Here is a 20,272-nt window from a genome sequence, read left to right as displayed (position 1 = left end):
AAATTCCTTGACATGAAAAATGACCCAAAACCTGACAGAAAAATCTGAAAATGGAATTAAATTAGTTATATGCTAATTTATAATGTTAACTATGTTCTATTTATGTTCATCTTCCGTAGATTTGAGAATATTTGTCATACATATTAACATAAGTCTTCATTATAAGGAGAATCTAGTCTTTCTTTTGTATGATACTGGCAAAACCAGGAAGCAGCATCTTTCCCTCTGTCCGAACATGCTTAACAAGACACGTAAAAAGGTAGATTGATAAGTCGCTGGATGGGATAATCCTGCCTAACCGAACATTTCCTAACGTATGGTCACAAGGGGCGCCATCTTGCTTTTACCCATCCCTGTCCTATGTGAAGCAGAGAGGGGCGGCGGTGGCTGGGGCTGTATTTGTGTGCGTCTGAAGGGTTTCATTGGAGATGAAGAAAGGGCAATTTCGAGGAAGTGACGGACGACGCTCGTAAGACTGGTCAGAGGAAGTTTGCTTCGATAATGGTACCGTGCTGCTGAGCGAAACTTTTCCCCTCTTGAACGCCAGCGGAGTCGTGGATCGGGACGGAAGGATCCAGCAGGGCGGCCGGGGGGAAGCTTTTGTTTCCTCGCCACATTTGCAGCATTGAGGAATAACTTGAGGCTGGGAGAAAGAAAGAGAGAGTCGCTGAGGAATTTCAGTCCCTACAACCACCCCCCCCTCCCCTCCCCTCCTCTCCCTCTCTCTTCCCCCTTCTCTCCCCAGCGCCCAGTGACTTTATTTTTCCCTGGGATTAGCGATGGGGAAGGAGCAGGAGCTTCTGGATGCGGCGCGCACCGGGAACCTAGCCGCGGTGGAGAAGCTTTTATCCGGGAAGCGACAATCCGCAGGCGGATCGTATGGGAGCGCAGGAAGCGGCAACAGCGGAGGCAGCAGCAGCCACGGAAGTTCCTCCCATCCGCTCTCCAGTCTGCTCAGGTAGGCTGTGGGATAACTGAACGGCAGGCAGTCACCGGCATTGTTCCTGTCAAACACTGTCTTATCATTCCACTGTTAGAGCTCCATAGAGGAGTACTTCATTAAACAGGAATGTTTTCCTCGTCAAAACAAACCCAACCTGAACCTGTGCGGGACAGAAGCTGTGGCGTGCCTCTTTGTTAGCGCATTGTCCGTCTACTGTTATATGCAGACGGTCTAAAGTACACATTATAACCACCTACTTCAGTTTATTTTATGGAGGTGTAAGGGGGGGTTAGAGTTGATGGGTAGATGGGTTGATAAAAAGCTAAAAAATGGCTTTCCTGTAAGAAAAGCTGTTTGAGACTGCAAAACATCTGTTTTCATTTTTATAAATATAGACAAATAAGTGCCATTTTCCTCCCATTTAATGAGCTTTGTGTTGTCACCTTAGAGGCCCCCACCCCAAAATACTTTGTGACTGTTAAATGTGTTCCTTTTGTAAGGTGCTAAACATTTACATATTTTTATTGCACCTGACCTAAAAAAACAACTAGAAAACAGCCTCATCTCTTAGGTACTAATCCATAATTGATTGTTTACACACAGTGTAGATTGAATTGACTTTGGCGAGGGCGAAATACAATTATAATTTTCATATTAGGTTTATTCAGCCTTCTGGAAACTTTTATTCACCAGCCGGTTGCAGTACTAAGCCGCTGAGTGGGTATAAACTCTCAGATTTTCTTTTTTAGCTGTGGCTACATTGACAGGTCTTAAGTGAAATATTCATGTTTGATGTGGGTTTTCACACCCAAAAAGCTAGGTAGGAGAGGTCTACCTTAATGGTTGAGTCTTTAATCCCCCATTAGTGTTGTCCACACACAGCCTGCGCACACCTGCTTTGTGGATTTGGAAGAGAGGGTTTACCTATAAATTTGCAACCATATCTAAGGTCTTACTTTGCGTACATTAAAGACAAAACACAAAGGTATAGGCAGCAGATGTGATAAGTTCAGTTTCACTTTGCCCTGCAGATGTTATGTTAGAAACAAGCTCATCACAACCCGATTGGTGATATATTGTTTGGATTTCCTTCGTTATATGCAACTTTGGAAGGTGCCAAAAATAATCTCTGGAATGTTCTTCATAGTTTCTAATGCCTGTTTATGGTATGAATAACTAGAAGGAGCATGTAAGGAAATGCTACTAAGTATTCACTTTTTCAGGTTTTGTCACATTACAACCATAAGCCTCAATTTTGTTTTGAGGAGAGGGTGCAGGGAATTCATCTTATAAACACAAAGTATTGCATAATTGTCAAATGAAAGGAAAATGGTGTGTTGTTTTCAACAGGTTTGACATAATGAGCAACAATGGAGATGTGCATTTGCGTTTAGCCACCTGGAGTCAAACCTTGGGAAGCCATGTTTTTATTCTCTCACACAAGTATTTTGGAGTACGTCTCTACTAGTGTCGAGGCTGATATTTTTGTCCATTCGTGGTAAAATAGCCAAAGCCCAGTTACATTGGTTAGACGGTGTGTATAAACAGTATTTATTTAAGTGTTCCCCCCGATTCTCAGTTGGATTCCATTGTGGACTTTGCATAGGGTGTTCAAATCCATCTATGTGCTTTGATATAAATCATTGTATTGTAGCTTTGTCTGTATGTGTAGGGTTATCGTGCTATTGAAAGGTGAACCTCCACCCCAGTCAGAGTCTTTTCAGCCTCTTATAAGGTTCCTACCAGGATTGCCTTGTATTTAGCGCCATCCATCTTCCCATCAACTCTGAACAGCTACCCTGTCCCTCCTGCAGAATAACATCCCTCCAGCATGATACTGCCATCTCCGTCGTTCACAGTGGGGATGGTGTACTCAGGGTGATGTGTAGTGTTAGTCTTTCGTCTCGCATAGCATTTTGCATGAATGCCAGAAGGTTCTGCTTTGATCTCTTCTGATCAGAGCACCTTCTTCCACGTGTTTGCTGTGTCTCCTTTTGGTAAACTTTAAATATGACTGCTTGTGGCTTTCGTTCAACAATGACCCTCTTCCTGGCCTCTAAAGACCAGATTCGTGGAGTGCATGACTCATTGTTGTTCTGACAGATTCTCCCACCTGAGATGTGGATGTCTGCAACTCCTCCAGAGTTTCCATAGGCCTCTTGGCCGCTTCTCTGTGTAATGCTCCCCAGTGCACGACAGCCATGTCTTGGTAGGTTTAAAACTGTGCAATAGTGTTTCAATTTTTTGAAGGACTGATGTATATTTTTTTATAACTAAATCCTGCTTTATACTTTTTTGGAACTTTATCCCTGGCTTGTCTTGCATTTTCCTGCTCTTCATGATGCTGGGTGTTCACTAATGTTCACACAGATGGACTCTGTTTACTAATAAGGTGGCTTCCAAGGGCAATTAGTTTTACTGTAGTTTGTTGAGGGCTATCAGAGTAAAGGGGTCTGAGTACAAGTGCAAGTCATATTTTCTGACTTTTATTTCTAAAATATTTTATTTTCCTTCTGCTGCTACTACTAAGATGACTACTTCATCTTAGTAATCCCATAGAATGCCAATAGAAAACACTTGTGGTTGTAAAGTGGCAAAATTTGAAGGCGAACACTTTTGCATGATGATAGGATATTGAAATATAGCCACAACCTTCCTGTCTTGCCAACTTTTAAAGTGCCCAGAAGTGAATGTTTGTTTCTTTAAACATAAACATATGTTGGGGCCTGAATGCCAGACACCTTTGTGTTAGGCTGAAGTGTTAAAGTGAACCTCCACATGCTGCATCAATGCGTTACTCAGTGCAGACTGCACAGCATACTTAGGATAATTACATTAAACTCTTCTAATCGGAAATCCATTTCAGAAATGTCATGCAGTCCAGGCTGGCTCCTTCTTTCACTTTCTGATCTGTGGGCATACTGCAGTCCATTGTGTCATCTGCTATGTCTTGAGCAATCAATGTTTGGCAATGGGAACTCTGAGAAATAATTGCCTGAGCTGTGCAGGAAGTGAATAAACCACTAGTGCCTGTGGACACCTGAGATTATTGTACATATGAGTAGTACTGACCACGGGAGAGCCTCTGGGATTGCTGCTGCCATGCATGACATTTGATTCGGTCTGCATGATGAAAATGTCAATACAGTCCTCTACAAGTAGTTGTTGTCCAATTTGTGGCTTTGTGTGTTTGTTGTTTCATTTATCAGAATCTATTTGTGACCTATTCGCCATCCTTGTTGGGAAGTGTAAGCCTGTAATCTTGTCAGAGCAGTGTTCAAGGCTGCTGTTTTTTGGTCAATCTGGGCCCACATTTGCTTTGATGCCCATGTGCAAAAGTAAATGTACTGTTAACACGTCTGCTGCTGTGACACAAACACACAGAGACTACCTTGTGTGAATGTAAAGTTACAAGTGGAATTGTTTCAGTTGCTGGCTGCGAGAACCAGTGTGCTGTGGTCTTAGTCAGCGGTAGCAACCTGTTTACTGGGTAGAGTTATCCACACGTTGTGCTACATGATCCACTTGACTTCAGCGCTGCTCTTCCAGGGTGTGTGTTTCTACTAGATTTCTCGCGTTCTTCACCTGGAATGGGCCACATGTTGGGGCTTGCAGGGTTTTTGTGCAGCCGCTGTGCAGCTCTGCTCCACGAGATGCCTGCTTTCCCAGGAGAGTGTATCCCAGCCGTTGCTGTGAGATAGAGGCTGACCTTCGGCATGTGTCACAACAACATTGTGAGCAGGACCTCGTTAATAAGGAAAGCTAGACTGTGGCCTCCATTGTGCAGTTGTGTTCTTGCAGTATCAATATCCCTTGAACTTCTCCACATTTGGTCACATTACAACCACAAACTTCAATGTATTTTACTAGTACTTTATGTGATAGGCCAATACAAATCAGAGCATAATTGTGAAGTGGAAGGAAACCGATACATGGTATTTAAATATTGTGTGGCATCCATTTGTATTCAGCGCTCTTGAGTGAACAGATTCTCAAATTGATTTAGGTCTGGACTACCTTCCAGACCTAAATCAATTTGGGTCTGGACTACCTTTGTAGCTCCATCCATCTTCATTTCAACTCTGACCAGCTTACCCGTCCCAGCCAAAGAAGAGCATCCCCACAGCATGATGCTGCCACTGCTATTTTTCATCATGGGAAAGGTGTGTTTAGAGTTAGGTGCAGTGTTAGTTTTTCCCCACATGTTTCATGTACGCCAAAAAACATTCAGTTTGGTCTCATTTAGGTTGATCACCTTCTTCTGAATGTTTGCTGTGTGCCCTGTAAAAGTTGTGGTGAACTGCAAGCAGGACTTCATTTGGCTTCCTAATCTGTAAAGGTCAGATTTGTGGAGTGCACAACCATTAGTTGATCAGGTTCCTTTGCTGCGTTCCATTAACCTTGGAAGTCGGTACTGGGATGTCGGAGTTTACGTCATCTCCTAGTTATAGCGTTCCAGTTTCCTGCTTGTTCCTGCAGTTACAACAATAACAATGGCAATAAACACTGTTTTACATGGAATTTCATGCATATACACTGTGTTGGAACATTTCGCCTTATAAACACTGTAAATTAGTATGTGTTCGACTGACTAAATGTTACATAACGAACTGCTAAAAACAATCAAAGTAAGAAAGTTGTACTATTATTGATGCGAGTAGCAGCCATCTTGAATGTGGTATGGTCGACTTTCCAACTTGTAATTCCGATTTTCGGGGGCGTTCTAAGTGAAATTTCCTAGGTTGGAAATTCAGACTTCTGAGTACAAATGGAATACAGCATTTCACCCGAGCTGTAGATCTCTGCAGGTCCTCCAGAGTTACCATGGGCCTCTTGGTTGTTTCCTGGGCTAATTCTTTCCTCTCCCGGCTGGTCTTGGTAGGCTTGCAGTTGAACTGTACTCTCGACAGAACAGCAGTATTTTTACAGAGAATAAGGGTGTATTCCCACCAGGAACATCCTTTGGTCCGCTTGTTTGGTCCGGACCAAAAGCGAACTTTATTTTTTTCATTTGGTGCGGTTTGTTTTCACATTGTACTTTTTGCAAGTGAACTATTACTTGTAAACAAAGCCACGCGGGTGACGATCATTGTTCCCATTGGACAGAAATGACGGGGGGGCGGGACAGAGCACAGACCCGGAAATTGAGGAAAACAGTTGTAGACGTACTGCGTGCAGCGCCTGTGTTCTGCATATTTGTGTCGTTATTACAGCTGCAATATTATTGTGAGGCTGAAGAGCAGCTTATTCAACACAGACTTTGAGACGTTCCATTAATAATCTGGGAACCCCGTCGGAGAATGCGTGCTGAACGCCGACGTTCTCTACGTGCCTTGTCCCACAACAAGCCAGTAGCGTTGCTACCTTACAACACACACCTTTGTCCAAAGAGACGTACGCTTTTTGTAGTTGGTTCGGATTGGAGCCGGTTTGTATACAGACCATAAGCGAACCGCACCAGAGTCCGTTTGGAAACGGACCGAGACCACCTCAAAAAGTGGGTCTCGGTCCGGTTGTTTGGTCTGGACCAGGGTTCGCTTGAGTGTATTCACACCTGCGCAAAAGGTCCGGACCATGGGAGGAAACGAACTCTAGTCCGTTTAAAGCGGACCAAAAGTGGCAAGTGTGAATACACTCTGAATTACACACAGGCAAACTGTATTTACAAAGTGGATGCATTGGGTTTTGTTCAGGGGTGTCTGGGTTCTTTCCCTTCTACTTAAAAATTATGCATTACTTTGTGTTTTTTTTGTCTCTTACAAAAAGTCCAAATAACGTGTAGTTGTAACACAAACCAATGAAAAAGTGCAGTCAGTCTGAATAGTTTTGCAAAACCCTGTATCTACTAGAAATGAAGTCTTCTGTGTTTTTCATTCTCCATATTGGATGTTTTTGTTAAGGGTCCCATCACTCCAATTTTCCCACAAGTTTAGTGAAAGAATTTTAATTTTCTCTTGTACTTCCTGGCCCAGATTGTCCTAACTCAGACAGCTGCTGCTGTTATACCGGAGGTGAGACAAGTCCCTGGCAGGGCGAGCGGCTGCCCACTGAGGAGAAATTAACAGAGGAATGCATGGAGTCTTGGACGGACACTCTGAGAGCTTAGCCAGATGAAGACTTGTCTCTCTACCTCACAGCCATGTTCTTTGTCCTGCTGACAAGCCACGGGATGGTGCTTTTCATATTCATATCAGTCCCGGAAAACCATTCTGAGGCTTTTCTATACTTTCTAGTTTAGAGAACTGAAAATTGACCTGTCAATTGGTCAGAACTGGACCACCTATTAAGAGGAGCCTGTTTGAAAGTGAAAAAGGAACTGCTTTTTTTTTGTTTTTGCAGACTCAGATTTTCTGAAAGGTCTGTTAAATAATATGTTCTAACCAGTTTCTAAATACACTCAAGAAAAACTTGTTTATATCAAGGAGTGGTTATCATTTTTATGGCTTTGGGTGCAACTCCTGGGAATCCAGTTTCATCCACAGTTTCTGGCTCATACCAGGAAGATCCACTTTGTTAACTGAGAGAATGTTGCTGCTGTTCATCTGCATCCAACAAAAAAGAAAATATCCCACAGGAGTCTGTTTTCATGAAGATGTTTGGTTGTATGTGTGTGATGTTGCAGTGTGGGGATGATGTGGGTCAAAATGACAGGCTCGCTGTAGGGGTGCAGAACACGCTTCACAGAGGCTAAAACGTCTGACTGGAAAACAGACATTTCCAGAGTTGACACAAAAGGTGCATATCCACTAAGCAACCCAGACTGGTTTCCCCATGCAACATAATTTCTTTGAACTTACTGTTTTAGCCATGCCATTTGTCAGGCATGTGTCCATGAACAGTGCTGTTTATGCAGAATACATCCGGTAATGCACAGGAGGTCCTGCCAACATTTTGTTCAGCGAAGGCTGCGGTCATGATAATAAAAAAGCTTAGAACTTATGGAATGTCACTTCAAACTTTTTGAAGATGTGTTACTGTAACTTTAAACAAATTTTGCCAATGGAGACGTCTATGTTTTCTCACATTTGGACCACATGGGTTACCCAGGAGCAGCCCAAAGCCCTGGGCCCCCTTCTGCCTTTTCAACTGCTGCACAGTGTGCACAATATTAGCATTAGGTGGGACTCTGTGGAATGCAATAATTGCTGGATAACATATTCCAAGTGTCAGGAATGCACATTATGCATGCCAATAAGATATTCAGCCTGTTAGATGAAGTCTCATTAGAGAACATACTCACAGCTGACACAGGACACATTACAGTGCCCGTGATGCTACAGTTCACAGAGTACTAGAAGCACAGATGACGAAGAGAGGAGTGACGGAAAAGTGATTTTATTGCAACTGATATTGTCATCACAGTATTTACCAATAATATAGCGCTCACATAATTTTTTTTTCTTTCTTGCAGCCTTACCGACTACTTCTACACATTGATACCTGGCCACTTCTGCAAAACATTGTGATGCTCAACCTGATTTAATGAGTTTGAGTGTTGTTTACTAACCAAAATACCAATTACTCCTAGAAAACCTAGAAAACCTCCCTTCTTCCTGGAAAAGGTTCCTGCACTGGAACCTAAAGTGTTCACAAGGCACTTCGAACCACTTGCATTCCAGGAAAAGCTCCATCGGGTCATCTCCTGATGGCTGGTTAGATGCACCCACAGTGGTCACAGCACATCATCTGTTGACCTCCGAACTGAAACAGACATTAGCTGCAGGGTGTAGTGGTAGCTGGGAAATCTAACACCGCAATGGTAGCATTCCAGGAGCATCTAAGTTTGGAATGCTCTCCTCTGAGTGTTATGTTTGTTTAGTCACAGAAAGCATGCAGAATGGAGCTCAGCAGTGATGGATTCCAAAGATGTGTGTTTGTGTTTGACAAATACAGGGTCCTCTTCATGCAGGCTGAAGCCTTCTTCATGGTTGTGGGCTAAAAATAGACTTCATCCAAGTGGGTCAAAGTTTTGGAGATGAGTTAGTTGTAGAGAGGAAGCTCTTTTGAAGTTTAATGGAACAGAAAATAATCTTATGACTGTGCCTTAAAGGGATGTTGGTAAAAAAAAAAAAAAAAACATGTTGGTAAATGTTTAATCTTAACAGTTTTGTCAGTTTGTTCTGTGGGTTTCAGCAGAAAGTGGTTTGTTTTTTTATATTTCTAGCTTTCTATTCTTCCTGTTTTGAAGCTGAAAGTTATGAGAAGTATTGCAGAACATGTCTGTTTACTGAATTTTAAGTAGATTTCTCGCCAATCTTTTGTGCTTGAAATAACACATGAAAAAGGTTATACTGCAGTCTGCAGTCAGAGGTGAGCTGCAGCTCAGTCCCAACCTGTGCAGGCCTCCATGCGTCTTCTCTGACTGTTTACATCAAGCAGCTTAGATGTTTCCTCATCGATATGGCCTTCTGGTTGGCATCTCCTTCCTTCCCACTTTGCTTCTCTAAGCGGCGTTCTTGCCCACCTGCTGAGCCCAGGCCATCCCCTGCTCCACCCTCAGACTTTGAACTTGTTGCACTTGTTGCTGTCCACACAGGAGGCAAATATTACAGGTTTTTCTTATGAGAGTCCCCTTTACTTTGCTATTTTTAATCGAATATAACACCTCTGGGCTAAGACCAAGAATGTCAAAGAAAAGGAAAAGATGGAATCAGCACATTATTAATTTTAACTACAGGGTGTCAATGGGAAAGATCAGTTTCATGGCCACAAAAGCAGCTTTTAAGAAGGTTTGGTTAAAGGTCGATTTTGCTGATGGTTCTTGTAAACTAGCTGAGCCTTCAACAAAATAGTCAGCTATGCAAAGTGTATCATACAGAAAGTCTGGTTTTAAAACGAATTTGTCAGCATTACTAAAAATACAGCTTGCAAGAATTCAGCTGAAGGTGAACAAGATAATTTATTTCAAAACCAAAAATGACAGAGATTCCCTTTGAGGCTGGTCTGAATTGTTTTGCAGTAACTGAAATAACTGTAGAATTGCTGAAAGACAGATGTCCTTGTTGGCTGTTTTCTTTCTTTCTTTGCAAACAATTTTATGAAGCTGTCTCAAGTTTTTTATTTTATTCTGAAAATCGTGTTGATTCTGTAAAACCCTGCTAGAATGCTCTGATCAGTGCTTGTGAGGCAAATGCAGTTTTTCACACCTCTTGCTGCAAAACAGATGTCCTGTGAAATGCTGCCTGTGAAGTCTTAAAGTCTTGGGTTTGACCTAAGTTGCTGTAACTAATTTTTTTTTTTTTTACACTTTGCCATTTTTAACCAGGGAACTGATGATCAACATTACTTTTGACACCATAGTCAGAGTTGGTTAGTAAGAGAGTTATTGGCCTCCTGCTGCAGGCATAATTTGTTGAAATGAACCTGCTCCTAAAGTAAAATTCATCAGCAGAATTGCCTAGGAGTCACATGGGAAGATGGTCACCGAGCCAAATTGACAAGTAGGTGTAAAGTAGGGGAAGGTGTGAGCTGAGTTTGGTTGTAACCTGCACTGCGGCCGGCATTCATCAATTATTTTGATGATGATTCGTTCTACTTTGCTGAGTTTTTCTACCCTGTTTAAAAAGTTACTTTATAATTTTACAGCCTAAAAGAAAAACAGAAACATTTTTAGTTATTCACTAAGTAATGTTATTTTGGCTTTTCCACTATTTTACTTATTTTTGTAAGTTTTATTTTAGTTCAACAGTTAATTGTAACAAATATTGACTTTAAAAACTATGTTGCAGGTGCATAGCTTTGGATCCCTTTGAAAATTAAGAGATGGCAAGACTATGCATGAAAGCATGAATTTATGCACGTTCCTAACCTTTGTGATTTTTACCTTACTCAAAGCAAAGAGCAGAAAAGAACATGTTTGTTGAGGCGTATTTAGACAGCAACAAATGTGGTTTTTCAGGTTTGATACATTTTATGAACTGTGAAAACTGTGGGTTCTTCAGTATTTTAACCTGCTGATTAACGGTAAGAAAATTTTCAAGGGAAAATCAGCCCAGTCCGGCAAGTCTTCAAAGATGCTTGCATGCTCGGATGGGCTTTTTTTTTGTTGCTGCCATTTTTACAATTTCCTATCAGTTTTGCAGTTAAAACGGAACATATCAAGAATGCTTTACTAAGCAGCTCATGTCCATAGGATACAATTTCAAAATCCTTTCAGAAAGCAGGAACTGTAGTTTAGGAGCAGCAAATGAAAAATGGACAAAAATTATGCAAAGCGACTGTACATTTTCCTCGCTTACAAGTAGAGATGCAACAATTAAGAGATTACAAGATGATCTCCATGTGTGAATTCAACTATATATGGTATATGTATATGTATCGATTTGTTGATGCATATTCAGAGAGAAGTGAATGCACATTTTTAATTTTGATGCATTTAATTAACACAAAAAACACTGTCTTGTATTGCAGTATTATCTTATGTAGACTTTTTCATTGTGTCTTCTATCACTTTGAAGGGAAATGGTCTTCTGTAATACTCCCAGTCACATCACAGGCACTGGGAGCCATATTGAAGGCGTGTTTGTGAGGCAGCACGTTGAACACAATGGCCGCATTCTCCTTAAGTTTAGCCAAGTTAATAATTTGTGCTGTTGAAAGGCTAACTGGCCATGTGCACTAATAAATCTGAAAATGGCGATACATTTTTTTATGTTTTTGTCAGTTCTTAAAGTAACAGACACATATGACTCATCTTACTCATCTTACTTTGGATTTTATGGTAATAAAGAGCTGTTCCAATTTCTTCCAGGGAGACGCCTGATGCATTAACCTCACGGTCAGAATTGTCTCATTAGAAGTATTTTCTTAGCATATGTTCAGGGCAGGCTGTAAATTATAAAATACAATCATAGGTCTTTAGTTTGTAGAATATTTGGTCCTTAATGGAGTCATCTGCCATTTTGCCATTTCACTCATTTCTTTAACTTCAGGTCAAGTTTCCCTGTTTTTTTATGTCTATCACGTTCTCTGTTGATTCAATTACAGATAATAGACTGCAGTGTGTTGCTCTTGGCTGCAATATTTTGTCTTGTACTCATCAGAAATGGAGACTTCTGGCAGGTGCTTCAATCTGGGCTGAGATAAAGATGCTCAGGTTCACTGCAGGTCATCTGGTTCCTACAGTGGCCAGCAGTATGCATAATTAAGCCAATTTCCCCAACGGTGGCTGACATGAGCCAATCTCTGCTGGGCTCGCTGCCCCGGGTGGACTCGTTCCTGGCAGTGTGGTCACACCGCTAATAGACTGACGGATAAAGCCATTTATGATGCAGGGTCCATACTCATCTGGGTTCGTATTAACCCTAAGGGACTGCTGAATGAATTTAGCCCCCAGGACTTCATAAACAAACATTTAGTTATATGTTTTGGCTTAAGTCTGATGTGGATTTATTTAGCAATAGAAATTAGTTAAGTAAATTTCCTCTTTATTTTTTGTGTATTTGCTCATCTAAGCAAAAGAAATAAATATGCACCACTAACTGGTTATGTATCCATTGAAACAAAAATGAAGGGAAATGCAGTAGAAAAAAGTGCGAAAGCAACAGGGATAGCAAAGCTTGTTCAACTGGTCAAATGCAATACTCAAATTATTTCCAAAATCAAATTTTATAAAGCCATAATTATGTAAATAATGGAAATAAACGCTTAAGCATATGGTAGCACTCTGTGTGTAGCAAAGTTTTGTCATATGGGTTTTACTTTTAGAAATGAATTGTAAAATCAGTCATAGTCAGGGTGGTGGGGTTGAGTTTAATGTTTTGAACACAAGTGACCACAGAAAAAAAGCTATTTCTTATTGATCTACAGTTACAGTGCAGGAAATGTGACTCCAGCTCACACAAGCAGTTGAAAATATTGAATTTGCATTAAAATGTGTTATTTTCAAAATTATAAAGATTTTCCCTGGTATGTAGTGCGTTTGTAAGCCTTTGCTGGTTAACTCCATGGGCTCTTGGTACCCTTTTGATGACATTGTAATTTACTGAGATGCACCTGTATGTTGATTTTATTCCTCCAGGCGTAACGATCAGGGTTTGTAAAACGCCAAATTCAACCCCCCCAGAATCTCTTGCACACTCTAGATTCATTCCACTGACATCCCCACAGGCAAATTAAGGATTAGCTCAGCCTTTTAAATAGGAATTCCTCCACCAGTTCCCATGAATGTGTGTCCCCCCGCCTCCCTCTCCATCCAAATCAACTCTGTTTTGCCCATTACCTCTGCTGTGGGCCTAAGCTCCATTCCTCGGTTAGGTTGGTTTTGAGCTGTAGTAAGAGGATGAAGTGGATTGTGGAGCACCAGTCTGACTCATGCCCTTGGGTGCCATGCTGCCAAAATGCTGGAAGGACGAAACACTTATGCAGCTTGTAAAGCCGCCGCTGCTGGCAGTTGTCTTAATAGCTAGCAGGAACACTTTGACTATAAGGAAATCTAATAAAACGTTAAACTTGGTCTGCATGGCAGCATTTCAGATGGGCTTAATGAACAGCCATGCTCCTGAATAGAAATGTTACAAGTTGCCAGCATCATAACACGGCTCGTGATGTGCTGTGCTGTGCTCCTGTTTGATCATGTGCCAGATGTAACTCAGTGTTTGAACAATTGAGCAAACCTTTCTTTTAAAGTTCTTATTTCAGCAACAGCTTTGATAAGAATGACCAATTAGCAAATTTTGGATGATCGGTCTATACCTACCTGTGACCGATTTTGTCCACCGTTCTTATCTACTTGTCTAACCTGTTGTACAAGTTTTGTTTGTTTTTAAAATTGGAAAAATGAAAGGAACTGCAATGCCCAAAACCTTTCATATACAGTGCCTTGCGAAGGTATTCGGCCCCCTTGAACTTTTCAACCTCTTGCCACATTTCAGGCTTCAAACATAGAGATATAAAATTCTAATATTTTGTGAAGAATCAACAACAAGTGGGACACAATCGTGAAGTGGAATGAAATTTATTGGATGTGTCAAACTTTTTTAACAAATAAAAAACTGAAAAGTGGGGCGTGCAATATTTTTCGGCCCCCTTGCGTTAATACTTTGTAGCGCCACCCTTTGCTGCAATTACAGCTGCAAGTCGCTTGGGGTATGTCTCTATCAGTTTTGCACATCGAGAGACTGAAATTCTTGCCCATTCTTCCTTGCAAAACAGCTGGAGCTCAGTGAGGTTGGATGGAGAGCGTTTGTGAACAGCAGTCTTCAGCTCTTTCCACATATTCTCGATTGGATTCAGGTCTGGACTTTGACTTGGCCATTCCAACACCTGGATACATTTATTTGTGAACCATTCCATTGTAGATTTGGCTTTATGTTTTAGATCATTGTCTTGTTGGAAGATAAATCTCCGTCCCAGTCCCAGGTCTCTTGCAGACTCCAACAGGTTTTCTTCCAGAATGGTCTTGTATTTGGCCCCATCCATCTTCCCATCAATTTTGACCATCTTCTCTGTCCCTGTTGACGAAAAGCAGGCCCAAACCATGATGCTGCCACCACCACCATGTTTGACAGTGGGGATGGTGTGTTCAGGGTGATGAGCTGTGTTGCTTTTACGCCAAACATATCGTTTTGCATTGTGGTCAAACAGTTGGATTTTGGTTTCATCTGACCAGAGCACCTTCTTCCACATGTTTGGTGTGTCTCCCAGGTGGCTTGTGGCAAACTTTAAATGAGACTTTTTATGGATATCTTTGAGAAATTGCTTTCTTCTTGCCACTCTTCCATAAAGGCCAGATTTGTGCAGTGAACGACTGATTCTTGTCCTATGGACGGACTCTCCCACTTCAGCTGTAGATCTCTGCAGTTCATCCAGAGTGATCATGGGCCTCTTGGCTGCATCTCTGATCAATCTTCTCCTTGTTTGAGATGAGAGTTTAGAGGGACGGCTGGGTCTTGGTAGATTTGCAGTGGTCTGATACTCCTTCCATTTCAATATGATTGCTTGCACAGTGCTCCTTGGGATGTATAAAACTTGGGAAATCTTTTTGTATCCAAATCCAGCTTTAAACTTCTCCACAACAGTATCTCGGACCTGCCTGGTGTGTTCCTTGGTCTTCATGATGCTCTCTGCGCTTTGAACAGAACCCTGAGACTATCACAGAGCAGGTGCATTTATACGGAGACTTGATTACACACAGGTGGATTCTATTTATCATCATCAGTCATTTGGGACAACATTGGATCATTCAAAGATCCTCACTGAACATCTGGAGTGAGTTTGCTGCACTGAAAGTAAAGGGGCCGAATAATATTGCACGCCCCACTTTTCAGTTTTTTATTTGTTAAAAAAGTTTGACACATCCAATAAATTTCATTCCACTTCACGATTGTGTCCCACTTGTTGTTGATTCTTCACAAAAAGTTAGAATTTTATATATTTATGTTTGAAGCCTGAAATGTGGCAAGAGGTTGACCAGTTCAAGGTAGCCAAATACTTTCGTAAGGCACTGTACATCTGAGAGCAGTTAAAACAAGTTTCTATTATTTCATGGGTATTGTTCAATTTTTTTAAAATAAAATAAGAATGGTAAAAAGTGTATGGTGGCCTTATAACACCTGACAGTGTCAGTTATAAAAAAAAAAAAATTGGTATCGGCCAAAATTGTAATCCGTAGGTCAGGCTTTTTAAAGATCGGTGATTGGCCAGAAAACTGCAATCGGTGCACCCCAAGAAGATACCTTTTTTACCATCTTTCTCATGCTGAAAATATCTCATGTTGAGTCTTCTTCCATTTGTAACAACTTCTGTCTTGAAGTGTATTGTTGTTACTGCACCCTGTTGCACTTAGGCAAGGTGCATTCACTTTTTGTAAGGATTACTACCAAAAACTAAACTGTATATGCAGCATTTGCTAAAAATAAAAGTGAGTTAATTATATATATAGGTTGCTCTACCTTCATTCATTAATTTCTCCGGGTCCTCAAGCTCTGGACAAAATATTACTGTTTAAAACGATATCATGTAACACAGAAGACATTCTGTGTATGTTGGAAAGTGAAATGACTAAAAATAATACAGCTAATAACGGTAATGACAATAATGATCATAATATATAAGCTGCAAGCTGAGTAATTTCATTGGCTCCATTGCAATCACTTCGACATGTAATCAATCCTTTTGCATATTTAACAAATTTTAACCAGACTGGTAATATTGATAGCCCTCATCAGCCATGATTCAACGGTTTCATAATGTTGCATGTCTAAACAGAAGCATAATGGTTTAATATGTGTATCTCTCTCAGTGTTGATTTAGCGAATAATCTTCTGGTTCTCTGTTACTTACTCCCACCCCATGTCTGATGTATGGCATTCTCTCCCTTCATGGACGCTTCTTAGTTCATGTTTATGGTAATTTGCATTTGTGAGGGGTTTTACTACTGGCGTTTACACAACTCTTCTATCTAGAACAGCTACTGGAGGTCTGTTTTTGTCTCCTGCTTGTCCCTTCTGATGAGGTCCATGGCCACATTCAAGGCAGGACGGCTGTAGAAATGACAACTGAATGCATCGACGGGTTGAGTGAACACATAGCTGCAGCTCTTTCATATGTCCCCTCTTTAACAGAGCTTTATCAGTCTCCACCATTTCCTACCATCACATTTTCCCAGTTGAGTGTTTCCTCTGAGCAGTGCTTTTGATGTCTCGTGACTTTCTGAGATGTTACCCAGAAGGCCTGCTCTAAGAAATAAACAGCTTATGCTGTGGATGGCGGAGCTGAGCGTCCCCCGTGTGTCTGCGCTCTTCTCAGCACCCATTGTTCTGCAGGCTACAGAGCCATACACGAGACACTTATTTAATGAGACGGCTCTGGCTGTGTAATTGCAGGCTGCTTCGCTGAGCTATTGTGGGAGATGTATTTTAAGGGGGCAAAACGGCCATTACTGCGACAGAAAAGAGATGTGTGTGTCTCTCTTTGGGGAGCAAAGTCACACAGTGATGTGAGGACACTGAGAAAACTTTTGTCGCTTCATTTACTCACTGATTATCTTTGAAATTAAGTCACATTGGGTCTGTAAATGCTATCTAGCACTGGAGCGGATTTTTAAGGTTTTCTCGGCACTGAATAAACTTGGGGAATGTTTAATATTCAATGGCTTGGAAGGATTTAGATCCACTTCAGTTAGTTTTAGATTATACAAATGTCACATCACTCTTTTGCTCATGCTTTCAGATTGTTTCTGTTCTATACATTTATCAATGAAATGATATAAATAGAAAAAAAAACCTATTTATGTTTGATTCTCTGAAGCCCATCTCTTTTTGCTCAAGTTCCTTTTTTGACTCCGCTCTCAGTTATTTGGTTCCCTCATGCTGGGATTTCTAAGTCACATGATTTATTTAGGATTTGGGAAAGTCTTTCAGGGGGCTCCACATACTGACTTGGCTCTCTGTCTCAACAGACGTCCTTTGACTTCTTAAATTACACTCTCTGTCCTCCTCTGCTGCTTCCCTCCCCGCTTCTTTGCATCATCGGTCTTTCTTCCTCACCGCAGTGCTCTTTGCAAATTAAAAAAAAAGCCCAAACCAATCAAAACTGACAGCTGAGCTCAGTGCAAATGAATGAGAGTGCTAGGCTAATATTAGGCTAACCTAATGAGTAGCTTTAAGGTCCGTTCCGCTGTTTTTTTTCTCACTGCATATAAGAAGCTTTTTTTTCTCCGAGACCTGGCTGGCCCAGGCCATCATAGCGGCTGCTCAGGAGGTTTATAGTGATTGTATCCCTTCCTGGTTTTCTTGTTTTCTGGTGCTGTCAATCCAGTTCTGTTTCATTCTTGCCTTCTCACATAAAGTGTGCTTTTAGGTGGCTTCCTACCATTAGGAATGCAAAGATGTGGCGGTGCCATCTAGCTGCTGGGTGTGAGTGGGGCCTTGAGATTGTCATCTTGACAAAGAAGTGGGAGCTGTTTGTTGCTGCGTTGCATGTACAGGTCCTTCTCAAAAAATTAGCATATTGTGATAAAGTTCATTATTTTCCATAATGTCATGATGAAAATTTAACATTCATATATTTTAGATTCATTGCACACTAACTGAAATATTTCAGGTCTTTCATTGTCTTAATATGGATGATTTTGGCATACAGCTCATGAAAACCCAAAATTTCTATCTCACAAAATTAGCATATTTCATCCGACCAATAAAAGAAAAGTGTTTTTAATACAAAAAACGTCAACCTTCAAATAATCATGTACAGTTATGCACTCAATACTTGGTCAGGAATCCTTTTGCAGAAATGACTGCTTCAATGCGGCGTGGCATGGAGGCAATCAGCCTGTGGCACTGCTGAGGTCTTATGGAGGCCCAGGATGCTTCGATAGCGGCCTTTAGCTCATCCAGAGTGTTGGGTCTTGAGTCTCTCAACGTTCTCTTCACAATATCCCACAGATTCTCTATGGGGTTCAGGTCAGGAGAGTTGGCAGGCCAATTGAGCACAGTGATACCATGGTCAGTAAACCATGGTCAGTGCCAAAACCAGTGGTTTTGACACTGTGAGCAGGTGCCAGGTCGTGCTGAAAAGTGAAATCTTCATCTCCATAAAGCTTTTCAGCAGATGGAAGCATGAAGTGCTCCAAAATCTCCTGATAGCTGGCTGCATTGACCCTGCCCTTGATAAAACACAGTGGACCAACACCAGCTGACACGGCACCCCAGACCATCACTGACTGTGGGTACTTGACACTGGACTTCTGGCATTTTGGCATTTCCTTCTCCCCAGTCTTCCTCCAGACTCTGGCACCTTGATTTCCGAATGACATGCAGAATTTGCTTTCATCCGAAAAAAGTACTTTGCACCACTGAGCAACAGTCCAGTGCTGCTTCTCTGTAGCCCAGGTCTGGGGAATGCGGCACCTGTAGCCCATTTCCTGCACACGCCTGTGCACGGTGGCTCTGGATGTTTCTACTCCAGACTTAGTCCACTGCTTCCGCAGGTCCCCCAAGGTCTAGAATCGGCCCTTCTCCACAATCTTCCTCAGGGTCCGGTCACCTCTTCTCGTTGTGCAGCGTTTTCTGCCACACTTTTTCCTTCCCACAGACTTCCCACTGAGGTGCCTTGATACAGCACTCTGGGAACAGCCTATTCTTTCAGAAATTTCTTTCTGTGTCTTACCCTCTTGCTTGAGGGTGTCAATAGTGGCCTTCTGGACAGCAGTCAGGTCGGCAGTCTTACCCATGATTGGGGTTTTGAGTGATGAACCAGGCTGGGAGTTTTAAAGGCCTCAGGAATCTTTTGCAGGTGTTTAGAGTTAACTCGTTGATTCAGATGATTAGGTTCATAGCTCGTTTAGAGACCCTTTTAATGATATGCTAATTTTGTGAGATAGGAATTTTGGGTTTTCATGAGCTGTATGCCAAAATCATCCGTATTAAGACAATAAAAGACCTGAAATATTTCAGTTAGTGTGCAATAAATCTAAAATATATGAATGTTAAATTTTCATCATGACATTATGGAAAATAATGAACTTTATCACAATATGCTAATTTTTTGAGAAGGACCTGTATGCATTTATTCACATGGCATTTCAAAAAGAAGTCTAATAATTGTTTCTGTTTCTAACAGCATCTGGAGAGGCCCCAATGTGAACTGTGTGGACAGCACTGGATACACCCCTTTGCACCATGCCGCCCTCAATGGACACAGGTACATCAGAAATGAATATGAAGATCTGCACAGCAAGATTGTATATTGTGACGAATGAATCAAAATGACAACATTTTTCATGCACAGAAAGGTCTAAGTTGTTGGCTTTTTTGCATATATTTGTAAAATGAGGCAATTGGGGTCATTTAGGTTTAGTCACCTTTATTAGTGTTTGAGCAAAATTATGATAATGCATTGTAGCTTCATGTTTTTATTTAATTAATTTATGTTGCAACAGTGTTGATGTGCAAGGAAAGCAGCTCTAGGATGTGGGGGAACACCCTGCTTTCGCTTTAGTGTTTATGCTCTGTGTCTGAGGTCTGCCTATGCGGACAATGGTCCCTCAAAGGGGATTAAGGTATTGATTGTATGTCCTTATTCATTAGTGCATTTCATAAAGATTCTGACCATTCCTGCCCCTTCATTCCCCTGCAGCGCTGTGGTGGAGGCACTGCTACGGAACGAGGCCTTGACCAACATCGCTGACAACAAGGGCTGCTACCCGCTCCACCTGGCTGCGTGGAAGGGAGACGAGCACATTGTGAAACTTCTGATCCACCAAGGACGTTCTAACCCCCAAATCAACGAGAAGGTCAGCCACTGCTGTGTACTTGTGTTTTTATATTTGGTCGCCTTTACAGTTCTGTTTCTTTTACAGAAATTTGCGAAGTGTCTGGTTGGAAATAG

General features: G+C 41.5%; 1 protein-coding gene across 7 annotated transcripts in view; it reads left to right on the top strand.

Moving 5' to 3' along the window:
- The first annotated feature begins 431 nt into the window (after positions 1–431).
- LOC124865884 (ankyrin repeat and SAM domain-containing protein 1A-like) overlaps positions 432–20,272 on the top strand; it is an 85,605-nt gene continuing 65,764 nt past the window's right edge. For 3 of the 7 annotated variants that reach the window (XM_047361403.1, XM_047361396.1, XM_047361380.1), the window contains exons 1-3: positions 432–958; positions 19,505–19,585; positions 20,021–20,177. In XM_047361403.1, coding sequence (XP_047217359.1) covers positions 780–958; positions 19,505–19,585; positions 20,021–20,177 — 417 coding nt within the window. In that variant the 5' untranslated portion in view covers positions 432–779. The remainder of the gene's footprint in view (positions 959–19,504; positions 19,586–20,020; positions 20,178–20,272) is intronic. The other 4 variants (XM_047361428.1, XM_047361412.1, XM_047361386.1 and 1 more) reach the window with 2 other exon arrangements.

The sequence above is a fragment of the Girardinichthys multiradiatus genome, chromosome 1 (assembly GCF_021462225.1).
Source record: "Girardinichthys multiradiatus isolate DD_20200921_A chromosome 1, DD_fGirMul_XY1, whole genome shotgun sequence".
Taxonomy (NCBI): Eukaryota; Metazoa; Chordata; class Actinopteri; order Cyprinodontiformes; family Goodeidae; genus Girardinichthys; species Girardinichthys multiradiatus.
This window is presented reverse-complemented; position numbering and strand designations above follow the sequence as displayed.